Source organism: Equus przewalskii, chromosome 1 (assembly GCF_037783145.1).
Source record: "Equus przewalskii isolate Varuska chromosome 1, EquPr2, whole genome shotgun sequence".
Lineage (NCBI taxonomy): Eukaryota > Metazoa > Chordata > Mammalia > Perissodactyla > Equidae > Equus > Equus przewalskii.
In genome coordinates, this window is record NC_091831.1 from 147,368,238 (window position 1) to 147,391,304 (window position 23,067).

Here is a 23,067-nt window from a genome sequence, read left to right on the forward strand (position 1 = left end):
AACCTAGGCCTATTACAAAAAGAGATAATGATTTTGTTACCCAGTTCCCAGGAAGTGTAAGGATAAATGATATAAGGCCCACAGGGGCTCTGAAAAATCAAAATGTTACCTAAGTATAAAAAGGTGCTACATCCAGATTAAAGATAATTCTCACCTGGATAAGCCCAGATGTGCTTGAACTGGGTTTACGTTTATAGGCCACAAGCTTCCCTGCAGGAGAAAGCCCTGCATAAAAGGGCAGACCTTTGCCTCCATGTAATCTCTCCCTCACTGAATCCAGGGCATCTGTCTGCACAGGAGAGATATCATCCATTTTCCCAGGGGATAATGGACCATCAGGAGTCTCTGATCCAGATTTCTCAGCCATATCATCTTGGTCTTGACATGATGGCATTGAGATTTTCACACGAGAAGAATAAACAGGAGGGTTCTTCTCACCCCGGCTCTTTCGCTGAGAAGCCAACTCAATGATGAAGCTGCCCACCTTAAGTGATTGTGGCATGTTGCTATTGATGTGCTGGGATAAGATGCTCAAAATCTTGTTCCGATCCTCCTCCCAGTTGCAGTCTGAGATGATTTCTATCAGTTTGGTGGGACCACCAGGTGACCTTTGATGCACATAGGAGGTAGAAGAGGATTCCCCTTCATTGCAGGAAGACTTCCAGCTCTTTTCTGCTAAGAAATTGAAAAATATTTCCGCATCACAGGATTCTATGTTGCATTTTGAAAGATTTTTATTTTCCTTCTCAGAAAAGTGCCAAGGTCATAGAAATTCAACAGTTGCCTAGTATTCCTTTCCCACATACTTTTAGTGGTAATTTACCTCTCATAATTTGGGAGCTTTCCAGGAAAAAGAAAGATTCCAGAGAATCAGACTATAATGTTCTTCACTATCCTGCTGACCGGGCTCTCTAATAAAAAGAGAATCCCACTTAAGACTGCTCTAAAAACCCATAACTGTTACATAAGTGTTATCTTGCAAACAAATCACGACCTATAACCAAAGTTTAGTTTATCTAGTATACTTTAATGTTCTGCTATTCATATAGGCAAAGCAAAGATACATGTAAGATACTTTGTAACATATGAGGATGGAATCAATCGTAAAGAACAGCAAAAGAGATAGTGTTCTGGTTTATAAAAAAGGGTACACTCTACCTCTAGTTTCTACTGCAAATATTTCTGAACTACTTCCATGCCTCTGGATGTGACTGCTCCATTTCAACACTGTCTGCAGATCACTCAACTCACCCATGTATTCATATTCGTGGCAACAAGTTAACTAGATGTATATTTCACTAGCCACCTTGGTTTCTAGAGAAGAGTCTCCCAACCAATGTAACATGGTTAGAGGCTATATCAGGATACAGATCCCCTCAGCCTTCAGGGTAGTTGTGCTCTCAGGCAGGTTCCCACCACCCCAGCAGCTTTCTCCACTTACCCGAGTGTGCTGTAGAAACATTATCATTTTTTGTGTGTACCATGTCACCAAAAAAAGTTGAGAAGCACTGCGGCTTACATGTCTGAAGTCTTAAGAAGCAGGTAGGTATCTAGCAGGTATAGAGCAGTATTAGGTATCTCCCTAGACACTGCCTCTCGTCATAGCAATTCTGGCAGTAGCCTCAGCTAGATAATCAATGATAATCCTTCCTTTCTCCCTCTGCATTTCTCCAGTAGTAGCAACTATTGAGAATCAGAGGGAAAAGTTCAATTGCTAACGATGCCAATGTTGCTGCGGTTTGGAAAGAGATTTAAAAAAGAGAATCACTGCCCTCATCCTAAATGTCGCTTGCAACAACATACCATATCAACACAAATGAATTTTATCTCTTAGAACAGGAGTGATAACAGACCAAAATAATGGAAAAAGACTGATCTATCTTCTCTATTTTTAGCAGAAACTAGAAAAAGGGCTAGGTAGACACATTCTGGATTGGTAGTTTTGGTTTTCCCCCATTATTTTTATAATCCACACCTATATAATTACTATCAACTGATAACATCTAGTTTTCATTCTGACCTTGTGATTTATCAGAATCATCCTCCAAGTCACAAGTGATTGGTTTCAAGGGCTGCTGTTCAGAATTCAGCTCCTGAAGAAAGAAATAACACAGAAATATTTCAATTCAACAAATATTTAATATCAATAGAGACTAGAATACAAGCATTAAATCTCTCAAAGAAGCCTGAGACAGCACAAAGACTAAAATGGCAAAAGCATCACATTGCCATGCACAGCTATGTTACCATCACATTATACGACCCTCAGCAAAAATAAGCAGTCTTGCTCTCTAATGTCCTTGATAGTGACTGAGTCACCAAGAGAGGAATTTACACTGTACTTGATAGTATATTCTGGTAAAGAAGGACAAATATTTGATGTTTAATGGAACAAGCTTCAGTTATTTAGGAAATTCACCAACATGAAATGACACAAAGCTTAATAAAGATAAGTGATTTAATTAAAACCACGAATGTTTAAACTTTTAAAAATTACCCCAGCAGCAGAAAGAATAATACTTTTAATAATCCTAAGGGACTGTTTTCTAGAAAAAGTACACAAAGAAAACAGATAAACTGATATACACGTCAAGTAAGTCTTCTCTACCCCACAAGAATTACTCCGAATTATTCTAATAGTAATTCAAATTCTCATATCAGTAACAGGGAATTGGAAGTTAAAACGAGAAATTACGCAACAAGCAGTTCACCTTTGCATTACAGTTCTCAGGACTAGAATGACATGAGCCTTGCTGCTGAAATGATGGGGATGCAGATGGTGACGGTTGTTTCTGTTCCGCTTTTTTTCGTTCATATACTCGAACTCGGGCACAAGTCATCATACTTTCAAAGTACAAATAGACCGGATCCTTGTCCTCTTCCCGAATCTGTAAGTGTCATATAACAAAACATTCTATGCAATGGAGAAAAAAGTCTTCTAGATTCCAAAAGGAAAAAGATGTTTAATCTTTGTTTCTATTACAACACTTGAAATTTTTAAACACAAACTTTAAAGTTAAATAGTACAAGTATAGTTCATATGTAGTGAAACTTGGGCCAGTCAGAAAAGATCTGGTTCTCTATTAAGAAATTTCAGCTCACTCCAAACGCTGCTTGTCAATGATCTGTGACAAAGGATACATTTCTTAATTACCAGTCCAACAGAGACTGATACTTTTGTAAACGACAATAAAATAAATTACTATAAAAACGAAAGACGTTAAAATACAAGCCCAAGTTTTTTAGTATTCAATTTAATAAATATAAATTACTCTATCAACTTGCTGTAAAAGTTTCTAAATATTTACTCATTTTCCATTCTTGTTTCATCTCAGACTGGTAACAAACAACTTTGGACCAGCACTGGTACAGAGATCACACTGAATAACATCGTACGTAAGGATCTTTCTTCAATTTAATGCACTGAGAAGACTGAAGTGGATTTAATAATCAGAAATGCTTAAGCTATTAACACAACAGAAGCATCAGCTCTTTTACCTATCCGTCTTCACACAATCATATAACAACTATTGTTTTAAATCTTGAACTTTACTATTATTGTATATAAAGAATTTGCTTTAAAAAGATGAGTTACTTCCAAAAGCTTCTTCTTAATGCTTTTTTATTAATAACATGTACTACATCCTAATTGCTCAACATTCTTTAAAAGACTTTCATGACATCATGTAAAAAAAAGTCCACCTTTATATGCTCCTCCTTAAAAGAGATTTGGCTACCTTTTAAGAATCACCACTATTCACCTCTACTTTTATGACATTTTTTAAGTGCCAGCAACTAAACTGATTAAATCAGAAAGGGAGATGGCTTGCAGGCATATTACCTGAAAGCAAACAGAATACAAACCAAAATCTGGTTGAAACCCACCATCTTTACAAATGATTTTTGTAACTTGCAATAAAACATTAAACTCCAGGCTTACCACAGGATTGGGTTTGGGAGTATATGCCCGTGCAGGTTTAATTCCAGTGAGCAATTTGCCCTTCACAGTAGTAGATAAAACTTCCGGCTGAGGCAACAACAATGGTTTCATGGGCTCAATGACAGAAGGCGTTGGGATATAAACTGGCTCTGGATCTACTTCACCTTCTACTTTCACCCATAATGGGTAATGTCGAACAGGCTGTTCAGGCTCTGTTTCACATATAGCTTAAGAAAAAGAAGGATAAGATTTTAGGTGCCTTTGGCAACAGAAGTTCACTGAGGCACTGCCAAAACAAAATACACTCCCTCATAAAAAGCAGTAACTCATTACAACAATCAAACAGATGCCGCATAAAAAATCTTTAGTTGTTCTCATGTACTTTTTTTTTTTAAAGATTAACACCTGAGCTAACAAGTTACCAATCTTCTTTTTTTTTTTCTGTTTTTTCTCCCCAAATTCCCCCAGTACATAGTTATATATTCTAGTTGTAGGTCCTACTGGTTGTGCTATGTGGGACGCCGCCTCAGCATGGCTTGATGAGCAGTACTACCCAGGATCCAAACCAGCGAAACCCTGGGCTGCCAAAGCGGAGCACGCAAACTTAACCACTCGGCCACAGGGCCAGCCGCTCTCATGCACCTTAATTTATTCATCTATTAACCAAATATTTGTTGAACACCTATTATAAATCAGATACTGTTTTAGGCACTAGAGTGAACATAATTATGAATAAAACAAAGTTCTTGCCCTGACAGAGCTTCCAGTCCAGTAGGAGAAACAAACTAATAAACATATAACATCAAGTAACGATAAGTGCCACACAGAAAATATAGCAGGGTAAGGGATGGAGAATTAACAGGAGTTGCTATTATATTTAGTATGGTCAGAAAAGGCCTTCTCTTATCCTGCAAAGATAATCATTCTATACTACACCTTTTAATTTTACAACAAACAACAACTATTTATTGAATCTTACTTGTACTTACTCTAAGCACTTAATATGTTTTAACTCATTTAATGATCACAATACTCCTTGAGATACTATTACTCCCATTTTGCAGAAGCTGAGGTTCAGGGGAGTCCAAGAGTAAGAGGCAGAATCAGGATCACTCAGTCAACCTGGCTCCAGCGACTGAGCTGTTACCGTTGCCTTCTGATGATAAATTATATTCAAAAGACAGCCCGAACTGAGCATAGGAGCAAAAATGTATCAACAGATAAGCAATGAAACCCAACTGAGATGAAATCCTACTGTCAAGAAATTCTACACAAATGAAAACATGCACTAAAGTACTTAACCAAATTAAATGGAGGATCTAGGTTAAGAGGCTCCTGGCTTTATTCTTTAAGCAAAACTGCCCATTCCCATAAAGAAGACAGCCACAGAGAAGCAAACATTGTTATTTTGTATTTTAGCAGTCAGTCCTCAGAGAAGACGTAGCTGGTTCTAAGCCAAAGATCCAAAATCTTTGCCTAAAGTCACATAAAATGTGACTGAGCAGCATTCACACTTAATTCAAATACTTAGTTCAATTAATCTTTCATAACAAAGCAGAATCCAAAATGCAACCTGATTTCATTCCTAAGTATATTTATTCTGAACATTAAGACCCCACTAGTAAAGAACAACTTTGTCTAAAAGTCTCTTAAGAGCTAACATCATTCAGAGCATAACCACAAAATACTGAATAAAGGCTTGAAGGTTAAAATAGGGAGGAAAAAAACTTCAGAGCTAGAAGGTGATTGAGCCAATTACTTAGCTAATTAGCAGTCTCTGTTATCCAAGTTTTATAACCTAGCTCATTTATTACATAATTCACAAAGGCTTCTAAGACCCTAGTATTCATTCACGCATTTGAGTATTTGAATGTTTACTACGTATCAGACTTTGCAGATACAGTAATGAACAAAACTGACAAAAGTCCCTGCCTTCAAGGAGCTTACATTTAAGCCAGAAGGAAGAGGGTGAGGCAGGCAATAAACAAGACAAACAAGGAAAATATGTTGGATAGTGATAAGTGCTTATGAGGAAAAGCAGAAAAGGGAAATAAGCAGTATATATAGTGAGTATGTATGAGTATGTATTTTGAGGGGGAGTGCCGCCATTTTAAAACAGACACCCAGGGAAGCCCTCACAATAAAGACGGTATTTACAGAGGCTCTACCATTCATTTGGTAAAAACTGTATTGTCAAGTGATGCCAATTATTTCATATACATATTAATTCTATTACAAAAACAAAAGTGCTTTCAGGGCAAGCACTTTATCTCTGAACTCTTTCAATCATCTTTCAAGGATTTTCTAAGCTTCCATAAGCTAAGGATTATACTAAGTAAAGATCCCTTTTCATCTTTTTCTTTTGAAAATAATAGCTACAAAATACAGAGTACAGTACTTCAGAACAAAATCTGTTTAAAATGTCCTAGAACATCTTAATCCCTCACAGGGAATCAAAGACAACTCTATAGTTTCAACTACGGATAAATGGAAAAAGTGGTTCCAGTAAACAGAGGAGTTCATAAAAGGAGCTGACTGAGAAGGGTAGAGACTCAGTTCTGTCTAGAACATGTAAGATTGAAGTGATAGCAACATAATCAAATACGGTAAGCAGTAAAAATCAGGACTGTCACTGGCAGAGACTAAATACGAAGCCATGAAAATGGACAGACTCCTCACAAGGGCAACAACAACAGACCACTTCGTCACACTCCATTAGCCCACTGTCCACTTGATTCCTTTTCACAGCCTGGGACCCAAGATAGAGCTCTTCTCTTCTCCCCTTCACAATACACTAGAGATCCCCCTACCCTTTACCTGAAACCCATAAAAAAAGGAGCTAGCAAAGGCAAGATTGAAGGAAGAGTGTAGTATATATTCACAGAAACCCATTTCAAGAAATAGGTGGTATCCCCTTATTTCTATTCAAATACCTCCTAATACATATTACCTTCCCAAGGTCCCCTAGCATTATCACTCTGTCTTCTGGGATCTCAATAAGCCTTTTATTCATGACACTTAAAACATTATGGCACTTTTGTTATTGTGGCACTTAAAATTACAAAAAAAATACATATCTAAATGTTTACCACACACCTGTTTTGTCAAATTAACGGTAACCTCTTAGAGATGGACTTGGTTTTAATTGTCTGTATCTTAGCTCCTCTCACTGCTACAAGAGCCCACAGTAGTTGCTCCATAAATGAATACTGTTAGAGAAGTCCCAGAAAACTGCTATGCTAATAATCAGCATACTATATTCCTTTCCTTGTCATTTTTGTAGGTGTTTTAACTCTTTTTATAATACATATACCCATGGGCAAAATATAACACCTATAAAGGGCAGAAATAATGCACTTACATCTTAATACACATTAACAAGTACACAATCATGTAAACACTATACAGGTCAAGGAACGGAATACTGCCAGCAACCCCAGAAGCCTTTGCACACCCTTTCTCAATCAAAATCCCTTCCCACAAGAGTATCACTTAAATGATAGCCACTTCCCTGGCTTTCCTTTTTTAACTCCAAAATCCATACCCTACATATCATAGCTTAATTTTGTCAGCTTTTGAAATTTATATAAATGTAACCACAGAGATGTATTCTTTTGCCTATTTTTTTTCACTGAATATTATATTTGTAAAAGGCATCTATGCTGTTGCACATACCTACAATTTATTGTTACTGTGGTACACTATTCCACTGATTATTCATACTATTGTTCATTCATTCTACTGGTATTAGATATCTGGGGTTGTTTTAAGGTTTCAGCTACTGTGAATCATAATGTCATCAACACTGTTGTACAATGCAGTTCTACTGGTTACTCCGGAGTCAAACTACTAGAACAAGGGTAAGTGTATCACCAACTTTAGTAGATATTGCCAAATTATTTTCCAAAGTGTTTATATCAATTTACAGTCCCATCAGCAGCGTATGAGAGTTCCCATTTATCAACAGTTGATATTATCAGAGGATTTTAATTATTACCATTCTGGAAGGCATGTAGTGGAATCTTGCTGAGAATTTAGTTTGCATTCCCTAATTATGATTGAGATAGTCAACATCCCTCTTTATGAAATGCCTCTAAAAGTCTTGCCCACTTTTCATGGGACTGTTTAATTCTGATTAATTTGCTGACATCTCTATATATTCTGAATACAGGTCCTTAGGTAGGTATTACAACTATCTGTTCTCTCATTGTAGCTTACATTTTCACTAACTCAATGTCTTAAAGATTTGAATTTCTGATTTTTAAATAATCAAATGTATTATTCTTTAAGGATTGGTATTTTCTTCAGTTATCCTTAAGAAATCCTTTCCTAATGAGAGATCATATATACACATTCTTCTGTATTATCTTCTAAAAGTTGTTTTGTATATTTTAGCTTTTCAACTTAAGTCTATAATCTACTTAGAATATATTTCTGTGTATGGTGTGAGGAATAAAATGTTTCACTTTTTCCCATACGGATATTCAATGATCCTGCAACCAATTATTTAAAAAATCATTCTTTCCTTATTCCTCTGCCGTTTTGTCCATATATGTTTGAATCTACTTTAGTCTCTCTATTCTGTTCTACTAGTCTATTGACTTTATCCTCAAACCAGTGTAACCCTCTTAAATGTGGTGGTTTTGTAAGTTTTGACATTCAAAAGGGCAAGTCCTCCCACCTTGTCATTGTTAAACACTGCCCTGGCTATACCTAGGTCCTTAGCATTTCCATGTAAATTTTGGGACCAGCTTTTCAAGTTTCACATAAAACCTGTTGAGATTTTGATTAGGATTACAATGAACTTACAGATGAAAATGAGAAGTGACACCTTTATAATAGTCAGTTTTGCCTGCTATCAGTTATCTAAATCAAGAATAGATGTTGACAGGATTCTGGGAAGACAGCAGAGAGGGAAGCACCAAGAAATCTGTCTCCCTATCTGAATAACTACACTGTAGAATCTGTCCGGTGTAATTATTTTGGAACTGTGGAGTCTGTTGAAGGCTTGAAACTTCTCGGGGAAGATATGGACAGTAAACTGTCACTAACTGTGGTCAATTTCAGCTCTTAGCACAGTAGCAGCTATGCCTTCCCAAGCCCCCAGCTACCCGGCATGCAGCTGTGCATGTGTTCCTACAGCAGCTTGCACACATCTTGGGGAGCCAGTAGTTAAAAAGGACTCTGTCCTCCAAATATCAGGGGTCTCTGCTCTGATTGCTGCTTCTGACCACAGAGGTGCAAAGAGGTAGGCAGTCACTGTTGTTGCACCTCTCCTCACTGTTCCAAGCTCTTATCCTACTCTGTCTTAAGTGACTTCCAGGGATTAAAAAGCCAGTATCCTTTTTCTCCCCTTCGTTTTTCACTTTTTCCCCCTTCAGGAGCCAGACATTAAAGGCTAGAAAATTCAAAATCAACTGCATACACAGGAAAAACTAGAAAATGACCATGCATGCCCAAGGAAAGGCTCAGAAAAGACCTGAGAAGACCTTAAGTTTACACCTCAGGCTGATCCTTGGCACAAAGCCAGCCTACAATAATAAATAAATAAATAACAACAAAAAAAAAACCCCCCACAAAAACCCTAGGGAAGGAAGACTATCTGATTTCCAGAGTTACCACATTATTAGATTCAAATGTCCAGTGTTCCACAAAACATCACGAGACACACAAAAAAACAGGAAAGTATGGCCCATTCAAAGGAAAAAGATTAATCACAGAAACTGTCCCTGAAAAGGACCTTAATGGCAGACATATCAAAGATTTTAAAAACAACTATCTTAAAGACCTCAAAGAAATACAGGAAGATGTGGAGAAAGTCAAGAAAATAATGTGTGAACAAAATGGAAATACCAAAGGGACAGAAAATCTGAAAATAAACCAAAAAGAAAACTTGGAGCTGAAAAGTACAATAACTGAAATGAAAAACTCACTAGAGGGATTCAAGGCAGATTTGAACAGTCAGAAGAAAGAATCCGTGAACTTCTCAACAGGACAATGGAAATTATGGAGTCTGAGGAACAGAAACAAAAGGAAATAAAGAAAAGCGAACAGAGCCTAAGGGACCTGTGGGACAGCATCAAGTGTACCAACATGCACATCATGAGAGTTTTAGAAAAAGAAGAGAAAGAGAAAGAGGCAGAAAGAATATCTGAAGAAATAATGGCTAAAACCGAGCCAAATTTGAGGAGAGACATGAATAGGAACATTTAAGAAGTTCAACAAACTCCAAGTAAGATGAAGTCAAAGAGATTCACACTGAGACACATTACGGTCATGTGTCTATTAGTGATGGGGATCCATTCAGAGAAATGTGTCATAAGGCAATTCTATCATTGTGCTAACAGCACAGAGTGTACTACCACAAACCTAGATGCTATAGCCTACTACACACCTAGACTAAATGGTACTGATCTTATGGAACCACCATCATATATGCAGTCCATCATGAACCAAAACATCATTACACAGTGCATAACTGTATAATCAAATTTTCCAAAGAGAAAGAATCTTGAAAGCAGCAAGAGAGAAACAAATCACCACAAACAAGTGATCCTTAACAAAAACATGAGCAGATTACTCATCAGAAACTTTGGAGGCCAGCAGACAGTGGACTGATATATTCAAAGTGCTAAAAGAAAAAAACTATCAACTAAGATTCCTGTTTCTGGCAAAACTGTCCTTTTAGAGTGAGGGAGAATTTAAGAAATTACCAGATAAACAAAAGCTGAGGGGGTTCATTTCATGACCACTCAACCTGCCTCCAAGAAATACTCAAGGAAGTTCTGTAAGGTGAAATGAAAGGACACTAGACAATAGTTCAAAACCATGTGGAAAAATAAAGATCTCGATAAAGGTAAACACATGAGCATTATTAAAGCTAGTACTATTATAACAATGGTCTGTAACTGCACTTTCTTTCCTACAATATTTAAGAGACTAATACATTTAAAGATAAAAAACAATTATTAGAGGGGCTGGCCCCATGGCCAAGTGGTTAAGTTCGCGCGCTCCGCTGCAGGCGGCCCAGTGTTTCGTCGGTTCGAATCCTGGGTGCGGACATGGCACTGCTCATCAGACCATGCTGAGGCAGTGTCCCACATGCCACAACTAGAGGAACCCACAACGAAGAATACACAACTATGTACCGGGGGGCTTTGGGGAGAAAAAGGAAAAAATAAAATCTTTAAAAAAAAAAACAATTATTAGTGTGAAAGTTAGTATTACTGTAACTCTAGTTTGTAACTCCAAATTTTGTTTTCTACATAATTTAAGACTAACACATTTTTTAAAATTATTAGCTTATGTTTTGGGGCACATAATGTATAAAGATGTAATACTATGACACCAACAACCAAAAGGGGTGGGGATGGAGCTGTAAAGGAGCAAAGTTCTTATATGTTACTGAAGTTAAGTTGGTATAAATTCCAATTAGTGTGTTATAACTTTAGGATGTAATCCCTCCAGTAACCACAAAGAAAACAGCTATAGGATATACATAAAAGGAAATAAGAATTTAAACATTTCACTACAAAATATCAACTAAATACAAAAGACAGTAATGCAGGAAATGAGGGGGAAAAAGCTATAAGGCATAAAGAAAACAAAAACAAAAAAGCCATAAGGCATACAGATAACAAATAGCACATATTACAGAAGTAACTCCCTCCTTATCAGTAATTACTTTAAATGCAAACGAGTTAAATTCTCCCATCAAAAGACAGATTGTTAGGATTGACAAAAACATCTGTTCCAACTATATCCTGTCTATGAGAGACTCCCTTGAGATCCAAAGACATAAAGAGCTTAAAAGTGAGAGGATGGAAAAGATATTCCATGCAAATAACTAAAAAAGATCAGGGATGGCTATACCAACATCAGACAAAATAAACATGAAATCTAAAAACGTTAAAAGAGACAAAGGATATTATTTATTAATAGAAGGTTCAATACATCCCGAGGAAATAACAAATATTTACATACCTAATAACAGACCAAAATATATGAAGCAAAACTGGCAGAATCGAAGTTAGAAATACAGTTCTACAGTAAGAGTTGAAGACTTCAATATTCCACTCACAATAATGAATACAACCAAACAGAAGAAAAGAAAACAGAAGACTTAACACAATAAACCAATTAGATATAACAGGCACAAAGACCATTCTACCCAATAACAGAATATACATTCTTCTCAAGTGCAACGTGGGACATTTTCCAAGACAGTCCATATGTTAGGCCACGAATTAAGTCTCAGTAGATTTTAAAAGACAGATATCACACAAATTATCTTCTCTGACCCCAACAGGATGAAATTAGACATCAGTAACAAAAGGAAACTGGGAAAATTCACGAAACAGTGGAAATTAAACACCACATTTCTGACGAATCAATGGATCAAAGAAGAAATCACAAAGAAAATTAGAAGTGAGATTTATTCCTGGAATGCAAGGATGATTCAACATACAAAAATCAATCTATGTAATACACCACATCAACATAATGACGGTAAAAAAAAAACCACCTGATCATCTCAGTTTACGCAGAAAAAGCATTTGAAGAAATGCCACAAAACTGGAGGACACACACTTCCTGATTTCAAAACTTACTACAAAGATACAGTAATCAAAACAGTATGATACTGGCATAAAGGAAGATATGTAGACCAATGGGATACAAGAGACAGCCCAGAAATAAACCCTCACATATATGGTCAAATAATTTTTGACAAGGGTGCCAAGACCATTCAATGGGAAAAGGACAGTCTTTTCAACAAATGGTGCCGGGAAAACTGGCTATCTACATGCCAAAGAATGAAGGTGGACTCCAACGCCACATATAAAATTTAACTCAAAATGGCTCAAAGACCTAAACGTAAGGCCTAAAACAATAAAACTCTTAGAAAAAAACACAGGTCGAAAGCTTCACAACACTGGATTGGCAATGATTTCTTAGATACGACACCAAAGGCACAGATAACAAAAGAAAAAAGACAAGCTGGATTCATAAAAATTTTTAAATTTTGTGCCCCAAAAGACACAGAGAAAAAGGCAACCCACAGAATGGGAGAAAGTATTTACAAAACATATATTCGATAAGGGATTAATCCAGAATACATGGAGCACTCTTAAAACTCAATGAAAGAAAAATAACCTAATTCAACAATAGGCGAAGGACTTGAACAGACCTTTCTCCAAAGAAAATATACAAATGGCCAATAAGCACATGAAAAGATGCTCAACATGACTAATCATTAGGAAAATGCAAATCAAAACTACAACAAGATACCACTTCACATCCATTAGGATGGTTACTATCAAAAAAACAAAATAACAAGTGATGGCGAGGATATGGAAAAACTAGAAGCCTTATGCACTGTTTGTTGATGGCAATGTAATATGGTATAGCTGGCTGTGGAAAACAATATGGCAGTTCCTCAAAAAATTAAAAGTAGAATTACCATATGATCAGAAATTCCACTTCTGGCTATATACCCAAAAGAACTGAAAGCAGGGTCTTTTGTACACCCATGTTTATAGCAGCATTATTCATAACAGCTAAAACATGGAAGCAACCAAAGTGTCCATCAATGGATGAATGGATAAACAAAATGTGGTACATACATACAATGAAATATTATTCAGCCTTAAAAAGGAAGAAAACTCTGCAATATGCTGCAACATGGATGAACCTTGAGGATGTTATGCTAAGTAAGATAAGCCAGTCACAGACAAATACCGTATGACTCCAGTTACATGCAGTGCTGAGAGAAGTCAAAATCAAAAAATACAAAGCAGAATGGTGGCCAGGGGCTGGGGGAGAGAGGGAAATGGGGAGTTATTGTTTCATGGGTATAGTGTTTCAGCTTTACAAGATGAAGAAAGCTGGGGCTGGCCCCGTGGCCGAGTGGTTAAGTTCGCGCGCTCCGCTGCAGGCGGCCCAGTGTTTCGTTGGTTCGAATCCTGGGGGCGGACATGGCACTGCTCATCAGACCACGCTGAGGCAGCGTCCCACATACCACAACTAGAAGAACCCACAACGAAGAATATACAACTATGTACCGGGGGGCTTTGGGGAGAAAAAGGAAATAATAAAATCTTTAAAAAAAAAAAAGATGAAGAAAGTTATGGAGGTAGGTGGTGGTGATCTGTGGCACAACAATGTGAATGTATTTAATACCAGTGAACTGTGCACCTAAAGATGGTTAAGATGGTAAATTTTATGTTAAGTGTATACCACAATAAAAGTAAAAAAATTTTTAAAGAATGGATGCTGAATTTTTATCAACTTCACAACATTAACTAATATAGATTTTTCTCCTCTAATCTGTTATTATGGCAAATTATACTACTATTCATAGCTAAGCCAAACTTACAGCCCTGTCATATGTCATCCTTTACATATACACTTTATATATACAGACACCTTTACTAATTACAACATAAGATATTCATTGCAGATGATTTAAAACAATTAGAAATCTAAAGTCATCCAAAATCTCAATATCCAGAGATAATTACTGTAAAAATTGGGCATTATTTCCTTGTTTTTAAGTGCATATATGTACATATATATCCTGATGTAATTGAGATAATATGGTACATACTATTTTATGATTATCAATTACTACAGTGTGATGTTTCCTGTGCCTTTAAACATTCTACATTGGTTTTTTTGTTTTGATTTCTCTAAAGATTGACACCTGAGCTAACATTTGTTGCCAAGCTGCTGCTGCTGCTGCTGCTTCTTCTCCCCAAAGCACTTCAGTAAATACTTGTATATTCTAGTTGTGCTATGTGGGATGCCACCTCAGCATGGCTTGATGAGCAGTGGTGGCATGTTATGTCTGTGGCCAGGATCCAAACCACTGAAACCCTGGGCCACTGAAGTAGAGTGTGCAAACTGAACCACTCGCCTACAGGGCCAGCCCCTCTACATCATTTTTAATGACTATATTGTATTCCTTTGTAGAGATATATAAAAATTTAACCCAGATTATACAATAAATTTTATCCCTTTTTTTCAATTTTAAAGTCTGCAATAAATAGTCCTATAACTAAATTTGTTTTTCCTTTTTTCTGTTCTAGTTTTGAGCTATAATTGACCTACGATACCATAGATACAACTTGATGGGTTTTGACATCCATATACCCCTGTGAAACCATCACTACAATTAAGATAGTCAAGGTAAATACCACCTCCAAGATTCCTTGTAATTGTAATTGGATTACCTCTCTGAAATCCATCCATCTCTCCCTCTGCTTCCAAACACCACCCCAACTCTTGCCCAGGCAACCAGTGATCTATATATCAGTTTCTATTTAAAAAGTTTTTTTACATGAATGGGAAAAAAACGTTAACTTTTGGGGTGGACAGGGGAGATATGGCCGCCTTCATTCAGCCTAATTATTCTGAGGTTGATTGTTGCTGAGTGTATCAACAGTTTGTTTCATTTTACCGCTGAGTAGTATTCCATTGTTTTTATCCATCCCAAATTTCTTTACCCATTCACCTGTTGATGGACACCTGGGTTGTTTCCAATTTTCTTGCTATTACAAATAACGCTGTAATGAACACTCATGTAAAAGACTCTATGGTGACATAAGCTATCACTGCTCTTCAATAAACACACAGAAGTAAAATGAAACTATCAAACTGTTTTCCAAAGTGACTTTTACATTCCTGTTAGCTATGTATAAGACTTCCAATTGCTCTATATTCTCACAGTATTTGGTATGGTCAAACTTCTTAATTTTAGCCACTTGGTGGTACACAGCAGTGTCTCCTTGTGGTTTTAATAAGCATTTCCCTAATGACTACCGATGCTAAGCATTTTTTCATGTGTTTATCTGCTGTTAATATATCTTTCATAGTGAAGAGTCTTTTTGCTTTCCTGTTCATTTAAACTACGTTGACCGCCTTCTTACTGAGTTGTAAGCATTCTTCTTAAAGAGTTTCAACAATTCCTTATTTATTGCAGATACAAGTCCTATGTCAGATGCATCTTTTCTAAGTATTTCTCCTGGTCTATGGCTTGTCTTTTCATTTTCTTAAAGGTCTTTTGAAGAACAAGTTTTTAATTTTGAGAAATTCAATTTCATTACTTTTCTTGCATTTATAATCCAAGCGTTTGATGTCCTATTTAAGAAATCTTTATGAGCCACAAAGTCACAAAGGGTTTTTTCCTATATTTTCTTCTATATATTTTACACCTTAAGAACTTACATTTAATCTTTGACATTAACTCAGATTTTGAGTTAATTTTTGTGTATGGTGTGAAGTAATGGTTGAGGTTCACCTTTTATGGGGAAGGAGGGGTGAGTGTCTATAGTTATCCACTTGCCCCAGAACCATCTGTTGAAAAGATCATCATTTCCTCATTGAACTACCTTGGAATTGTGTCAAAAATTAATTGGCCTTGTGTATATATGTGTGTATCAGTTTCTGAACTCTCTATTCTGTTCCATTGATCTATATATCTTTCTTTATCCAAATTACTTGAGCTTTACAGTAAGTCTTAAAAATCAGGTAGTATAAGTATACCATGTTCCGCTTTATCAAAGTTGTTTATCAACGGACTACTCCAAGTCCTTCACTTTTCCACATAAATTTTAGAAACAACCTGTCCATTTCCACCCAAAAAAGCCTGCTTGGATTTTTACTGGAACAGCATCAAATCGATTTATCTTCCCAACACATTCTTCTGATGCATAAATTGTATCTCTCTCCATTTATTTAGGTCCTTTAAAAGTGCTCTCAGCAGTGTTTTGCAGTTTTTAGCATAAAAGTCTTACGCAACTTTCATCAAATTTATCCTTAAGTGTCTAATTTTTTGGATGCTATTTTAAATGGTATTTTTTATTTCAATTTCCAATTGTTCACTGGCATATATACAAATACATTGTATACCGATACTGCTGTATGCTGTAACCTCACTAAACTAACATAGTTCTAGTAGCTTTTTTGTGGATTCTTTAGGATTTTCCAATCTATGAATAAAGCTAATTTTACTTCTTCCTTTCCAATCTAGATGCATTTTCTTTTTCATGCCTTCCTGCACTGTCTAGGCCCTCCAGTATGATGAGACACGGTAAAAGAAGACATTCTTCCTCATTCCTAATCTTTGGGGAAAAGCACTCAGTCTTTCACCATTAATATGTGGATTGTAGAGTTTTTCCTAGATGCTCTTTATCAGGTTGAGGAAGTTTTCTTCTATTCTAGTGTGCCAACAATTTTTACCAGAAATAGATTCTGTAAATTTTTTTAAATATCTGTTGAAACAATCATATGGCATTTTATAAAAAGTCCACTATGGTAATAGTGAACTCCACTGTTTGTTTTCACATGTTAAATCAACCTTGCATTCCTGGGATAAATCCCACTTGGTCATGATATATGATTCTTTAAATATATTCTTGGATTTGATTTGCTAAAATTTTATTTATACTTTTTACATACGTTCATGAGAGATATTACTCCACAGTTTTCTCATAATGCCTTTTTCTGGTCTGAGTATCAGGGCAACGCTGGTCTCATAGAATGAGACCATTTGATGAGTGTTGTGTAGAATGGGTATTATTTCTTCCTTAAACGTTTTACAGAATTCACCAGTGAAGCCATCTGGACCTGGTGTCATTATTGTGGGGTTTTTCACTACAAGTTCATAAGTAAAGGGCTAGGCAGTTACTTTTCTCTTCTTCAGTGAGTCTGGTAGCTTTGTGTCTTTCAAAGAATTTGTCCATCTCATCTAAGTTGTCCAATTTAGCCTTTTTGGGTGTTCTTTAATATAAACAATTCAGTGATGAACATCTATGTTCAGGATATGCTAGTAAAAGTGAAACTCCTGTGACATTATGCTATGATATTATAAAGTGAGTGCACTTTAAACATTTATAGATGTTGCTGGAATTGTACCAACTACACTTTTACCAACAGTTGGATAGTGCCAGTTTTTTTATACTCTTAACACTGGATATTCAAACTGGTAGGCAGAAATTGATACTTTGTTTTAAATTTATATGTCTTTAGTGATAGGTTTATTGACCATTTGTCATAAACTTTCTTCTGTAAATTGCCTTTCTGAATTCTTTCCTAACTTTTATTGGAGTGGCTGTGTTTTTTTCCTACATATCCAGGAGTTTTATTTTTTCCAGGCTGTAATATAATAATTCATATTTTAGTTTTGTTCAAAATTCCTCCCCCATTCTCCTCAAAAAAGGAAAAAAGCAAGAGATAGTTAAGTCTGGAGGTCTTTTCCTTCTATGGTTTCTTTGGAGTCTTGCTTAGAAAGTCTTTCTCTATCTTCAAGATTAAAAATATATTTCATTAGATTAATAAATGGACTTTAAAAAATTAAACTGCTAATATCTGGAATTTATTTATTCCAGATATTTATTTTAAACAAAATAAAAAAATACAGTAGAAAGGGAAAAAAATCAAGAATGAAATAATACGTAAGCTGGGTTTTTGTAATATTTTATCAAAAAGGAATAAGGATTTCAAAAGAGTATATAATGCTCAACTGTTACGTCCTTATTCTGTCCCTAAATCTCCAACCACTTGGTGAATGACTCAAACCATAACCAGAGGGTCTTGTTACAAACTTCTTCTTCTAGAAAATAAAATGAGATGTGTTAGTTAACTTGACTATGTCAATCATTTCACAATGTATACATATGCCAAATCATCATGTTGTATACTTTAAATATTTGCAATTTTATTTGTCAATTATACCTCAATACAGCTGGAGAGAAAAAAAGAAAATGATGGATTATACCAATCATCTGTATATTCAAAGAACACGGCAGGGGGTGCAGTGGAGCACACAGAAAAACAAATGAAGCTTCAAATGCATTCCGAAAGTCCAAATGAGAGAACAATTCAAATTTAGCACAAAAAAATCCATCTTCAAGAGAAAACTTAAAAAGAACGTGTGTGTGTGTGTGTGTGTGTGTGTGTGCATGTGTGTATCACATATGCCATATAGAAAGAGCATTTAAGGATAATAAGAATTTCTCAAAATTCTTCTTAGATCATTGATCAGAATTAAAGTAATAGTAATATTCAAAATAGGTTTCAAATAACCATACTTTTCTAAAAATATAAAACTATACTCTGTTTTAACTCTCAATTAATACTCACTGTATTCCAGCTTCTTTCTCTTCTTTTTCTCTTTCAATTGTTCTTCTTCCTCCTTGACTCCCTCTTCTTCTCTTTGCTCCTCTCCCAGAGTATCATAAAAAACTGGATCACGATGGGCAGCCTTCCTCTGGAAATGCTTAGTTTTGGATCCCCCTTTAACAAGCACAACTTTTCTTTTCAAACAAGTGCAGCCAAACATGCAGTCTGGTCGGCGGCAGTGAGCAGGCTGGCGCTTCTCCAAAGCTAGACTTGAACATACGCAACCCAATCGACAGAAGTCATTGTTGCATGGAGGCGCTCGCTTCCTTATGATTGTGTGGATAGGTTTAGTTTTGAGAGATGCCTAAAGTTAAAGTAGAAAATTGTAAATCTGTTAAATCATCCCCTAACACAACCAATTACTTACAGTCATATATTAGTCTGTCTTCTTCTCTGACTCTGAGCACTCAGTAGTAACAACAAAAGATTAGCACAGCTTCAAAGAACAGAAAATGAATATAACAAGGATTCTGAACAATCTCCCATTCTAATGCATAGCACAGACAAGCAAGAGAATAAGTGTTTTAAATAATTATGAGACAAAATATGAACAAGGATGAACTTAGTCTCCACAGAAATCACACATAATGTTCTAGGGCAGAGGTTGCCAAGCTTAAGGCCACGGGCCAAAGCCAGTCTGTTTCATACATAAAGTTTCACTGGAACAGAGCCAGGCTCATTCATTTACAGTCTATGGCATTACAACAGCAGAAGTGAGTAACTGCAGCAGAGTGTACGTCCTGCTGAGCCTAAAATATTTACCATCTGGCCCTTTACATAAACAGTTTGCTGACCTCTGTTTCACGGTAATTAATAAAAAAGGAATAGGATAATATGTGCATAAAAGTCTTTAGGAATAATTAATAATAAAGGACACATTTTGTGTTTAGTCCTAACATCTGAGGATTTTTAGCTCTAGAATTTAGTAACAGAATTAAAAAATGGAAGGTAAAGTACAGAAATGTCATTAAAAAAATTTTCCAGATGCTGTTGTGTCATTTCACATGCATCAGAGGCTGCTAAGAAAGATGAATCAATAATAAAAATAAAAAATTCTTAACATAAAATTTTACAAAAGACAAAAGCTTTTTCTCTGTACATTTATAATTTGTTGGATTTTCTGGGATTTAGTACACCTTTTAAGCAGAATTTTCAAAGCTGTTTTAACAAGATCAGCAAATGTACTTGCCCACCCTCTGGAGAATGAAATCAGAGACTTTCAGAGTAGCCAGTTGCCTTTATAAAGGAGAAAGACATTATTCAAAGCACAACTGTACTGTCTCCCTCTGCTGGCAGGAAGGATCTACACTTGGATATCTAGCTGATAAAGAACAACAAATGCGGAGGACATCTCCTTGGTTGTCACTGAGGTAACTAAATGCCCAAACCTCCTGCCAAAAAGCCCTAGTCCCATTTCCTCTCACTAACCTAATTCTTTCTAGCCAAGAACTAATATGCTTCTGGAAGACAACAGATACTTACTTGAGCAGTAAGCAGAGTTGTTAAGGATACATCTGCTCGCTCTTCGGTGATATAGGTCCTTGGTTTTCCTTCCCAAAGTGCACAATCTTCCAGGTCCATTAGCTTCACTTGAGACTTAGACAAGCCTGGAGGGCGAGTTCCCTGTTGCTGTTGCTGCTGCTGCTGGTGTGCCTGCCGCAAACTAATCTGCTTTGGAAATGTATTTTCATCTAAAGTTGGCACAACAAAATTATTCACCGGATTTTCTGAGATGGTGCTGGAAGAATTCTTGGTAACCTTATCTCCTGGAATTATATGAGTGTGTTTCTGTTTTGGTGAAATGGGGTATGGTAAAATGGATTTATAAGATGATTTAGTTCGGCCACTGAAAGTTGCCTGTTTGTTTTGAGACTTCACCTTTCGAGAGGCAGAGGGTACAGAATGAGGCTTCAAAGAGTAAGACGTACAAGGGGAAATGGTAGACTGCTTCTTTAGTACACTATCAAGTGTTCGGACATAGCTGGTACTCTTGGTGGGAAGCTGGTATACCACAGGAGATGTGGGAGCACTGGAAGAGAAACCCATGTTTGTTTCCATAAGCTTGCCTTCGTTTTCCAAATATTCATCTAGCTTATCACTGCAGAAAGCAGAACGGTTTTTCAGTGAACCTTCTGAATTTCCACCTAGAAATAAGGAGATACAGATACTTAAAAGAAATCTAGGACAGACCTTTAGATCTCTAGAAAAATATACTTAAAAGGCCAGAAGTATTCGGTTATATGCTATTGAAATCTTCTAAACTGTCCCTCTTTAGAATGAAGAAAAATATAAAATATAAAACCAAGTGAAGGGGGCCAGCCCTAGGGCCAAGTGGTTAAGTTCACACACTCTCCTTTAGCAGCCCGGGGTTCACTGGTTTGGATGCTGGGCACAGAACCTTCGCACCACTCATCAGGCCATGCTGAGGTGGCATTCCATATAGAGGAACTAGAATAACCAACAACTAGCATATACAACTATGTACTGGGGCTTTGGGGAGGGAAAAGAAAAAGAGGAAGATTGGCAACAGATATTAGCTTACGGCCAATCTTCCTCACCAAAAGGTATATTAAAAAAAAAACCCACCAAGTAAAGAGACTGAATATCATCTGCTAGTTATATTAAAAGCCATTATCTAACATTATCTTAATACATACTTAGCATTAATTTTTACAAAGTCCTAGGAATAGTAATAATTAACACTAGGGTTAAGAGTTTACAACCTCTGACAACTTATAACCTTAGTATAGAGACCACATCTAAATAAAAACATAAGAGCACAAAATATATTTAAATTAGACCTCAAAAGAATGCCAAGAGATTATTTAAGAGCCTGCAGTCCTGGACTCTGATACAATGAAGAGGTAAGAGCACAAAAAGAAGAGTACAAAATTTCATTTTTAAGAAACAAAAAAGCAAGCTTAGTAGAGACACAAGTATTACACTATTATAACACTGTACAAAGAGTCAAAGATGAGAAAAACTATTTTGGACAAACACTATATTTATCTGGTTGGAGCATAAACTGCAAAAAAGTACAGAGGGAAAGGAAAAGCACTAAGAAAGGAGACCTACAGGCATTCAGTCAAAATGCTTGAATTAGAAGTTTACTTTGAAGTATAATGCTATCGGGAATCACTATCCAGCTCTGAAGTACACAGTTTTGAAATAATGCTTGAGAATGATGCTTTTTGTAACTACAGGAATAACAGAAAGGAAGTGCGGTTTTTAAAAAGGGCTGCAGAGATTACTTAAGCCTAACATGGTTAGGGACTGAACCCCAGGATCGGGGCTATGGAACACCAGCAATGAACAAAAGCCAACAATTTTCAGTTTATTTTAAGGCATGGACAGAAGAGATGAAGAAAAACAACCAAGACAATTTTAACAAAAGGCTTTTTTTGGCAGCATTTTTCAGAACTTACTTATAAATTTTTAAAAAGCTAATTACCTTCATTCCTAGAGGCAGAAGCACTATGAAACTTTCCTCTCCATCCCTTGATCTTGGTGAAGTCATTGGTCTTCCCTGTCCTAGAAACAAAGGGAAATCCAGCATCTATAAAAGAAAAAGTAAAAAAGATGACCAAAATTTTAGCAAGCCAATATTTAATATCTCATCAATTCCTAAGACTTTATCTAAAATGTATAAATCATTGCTAAGATTATGCCATTAGGGGGCTGGCCCAGTGGCTTAGTGGTTAAGTTTGAGTGCTCCGCTTCAGTGGCCCGGGGTTCACTGGTTCGGATTCTGGGCACGGACCTATGCACCACTCGTCAAGACATGCTGTGGCAGCATCCCACATACAAAAATGGAGGAAGGGTGGCACAGATGTTAGCTCAGTAACAATCTTTCTCAGGCAAAAAGTGGAAGATTGGCAACAGATGTTAGCTCAGAGCCAATCTTCCTCACCAAAAAGAAAAAAAAGGAAGAAGAGTAGCTAAAAGAA

General features: G+C 36.4%; 1 protein-coding gene across 39 annotated transcripts in view; it reads right to left on the reverse strand.

Annotated features, from left to right (window-relative positions):
• MGA (MAX dimerization protein MGA) overlaps positions 1-23,067 on the reverse strand; it is a 151,222-nt gene that overhangs the window by 26,926 nt on the left and 101,229 nt on the right. For 20 of the 39 annotated variants that reach the window (XR_011529441.1, XR_011529439.1, XR_011529437.1 and 17 more), the window contains 7 exons: positions 22,572-22,676; positions 20,603-21,264; positions 19,082-19,424; positions 3,941-4,167; positions 2,712-2,888; positions 2,021-2,093; positions 155-675 (listed from right to left, as the gene is read on the reverse strand). Coding sequence is in view for 30 of the 39 variants with exons in the window: in XM_070583472.1 (XP_070439573.1) it covers positions 155-675; positions 2,021-2,093; positions 2,712-2,888; positions 3,941-4,167; positions 19,082-19,424; positions 20,603-21,264; positions 22,572-22,676 (2,108 nt within the window). In the remaining 9 variants the exon portion in view is untranslated. Of the gene's footprint in view, positions 1-154; positions 676-1,467; positions 1,684-2,020; positions 2,094-2,711; positions 2,889-3,940; positions 4,168-19,081; positions 19,425-20,602; positions 21,265-22,571; positions 22,677-23,067 lie in introns of those variants that run through there. The other 19 variants (XR_011529450.1, XR_011529449.1, XM_070583580.1 and 16 more) reach the window with 4 other exon arrangements.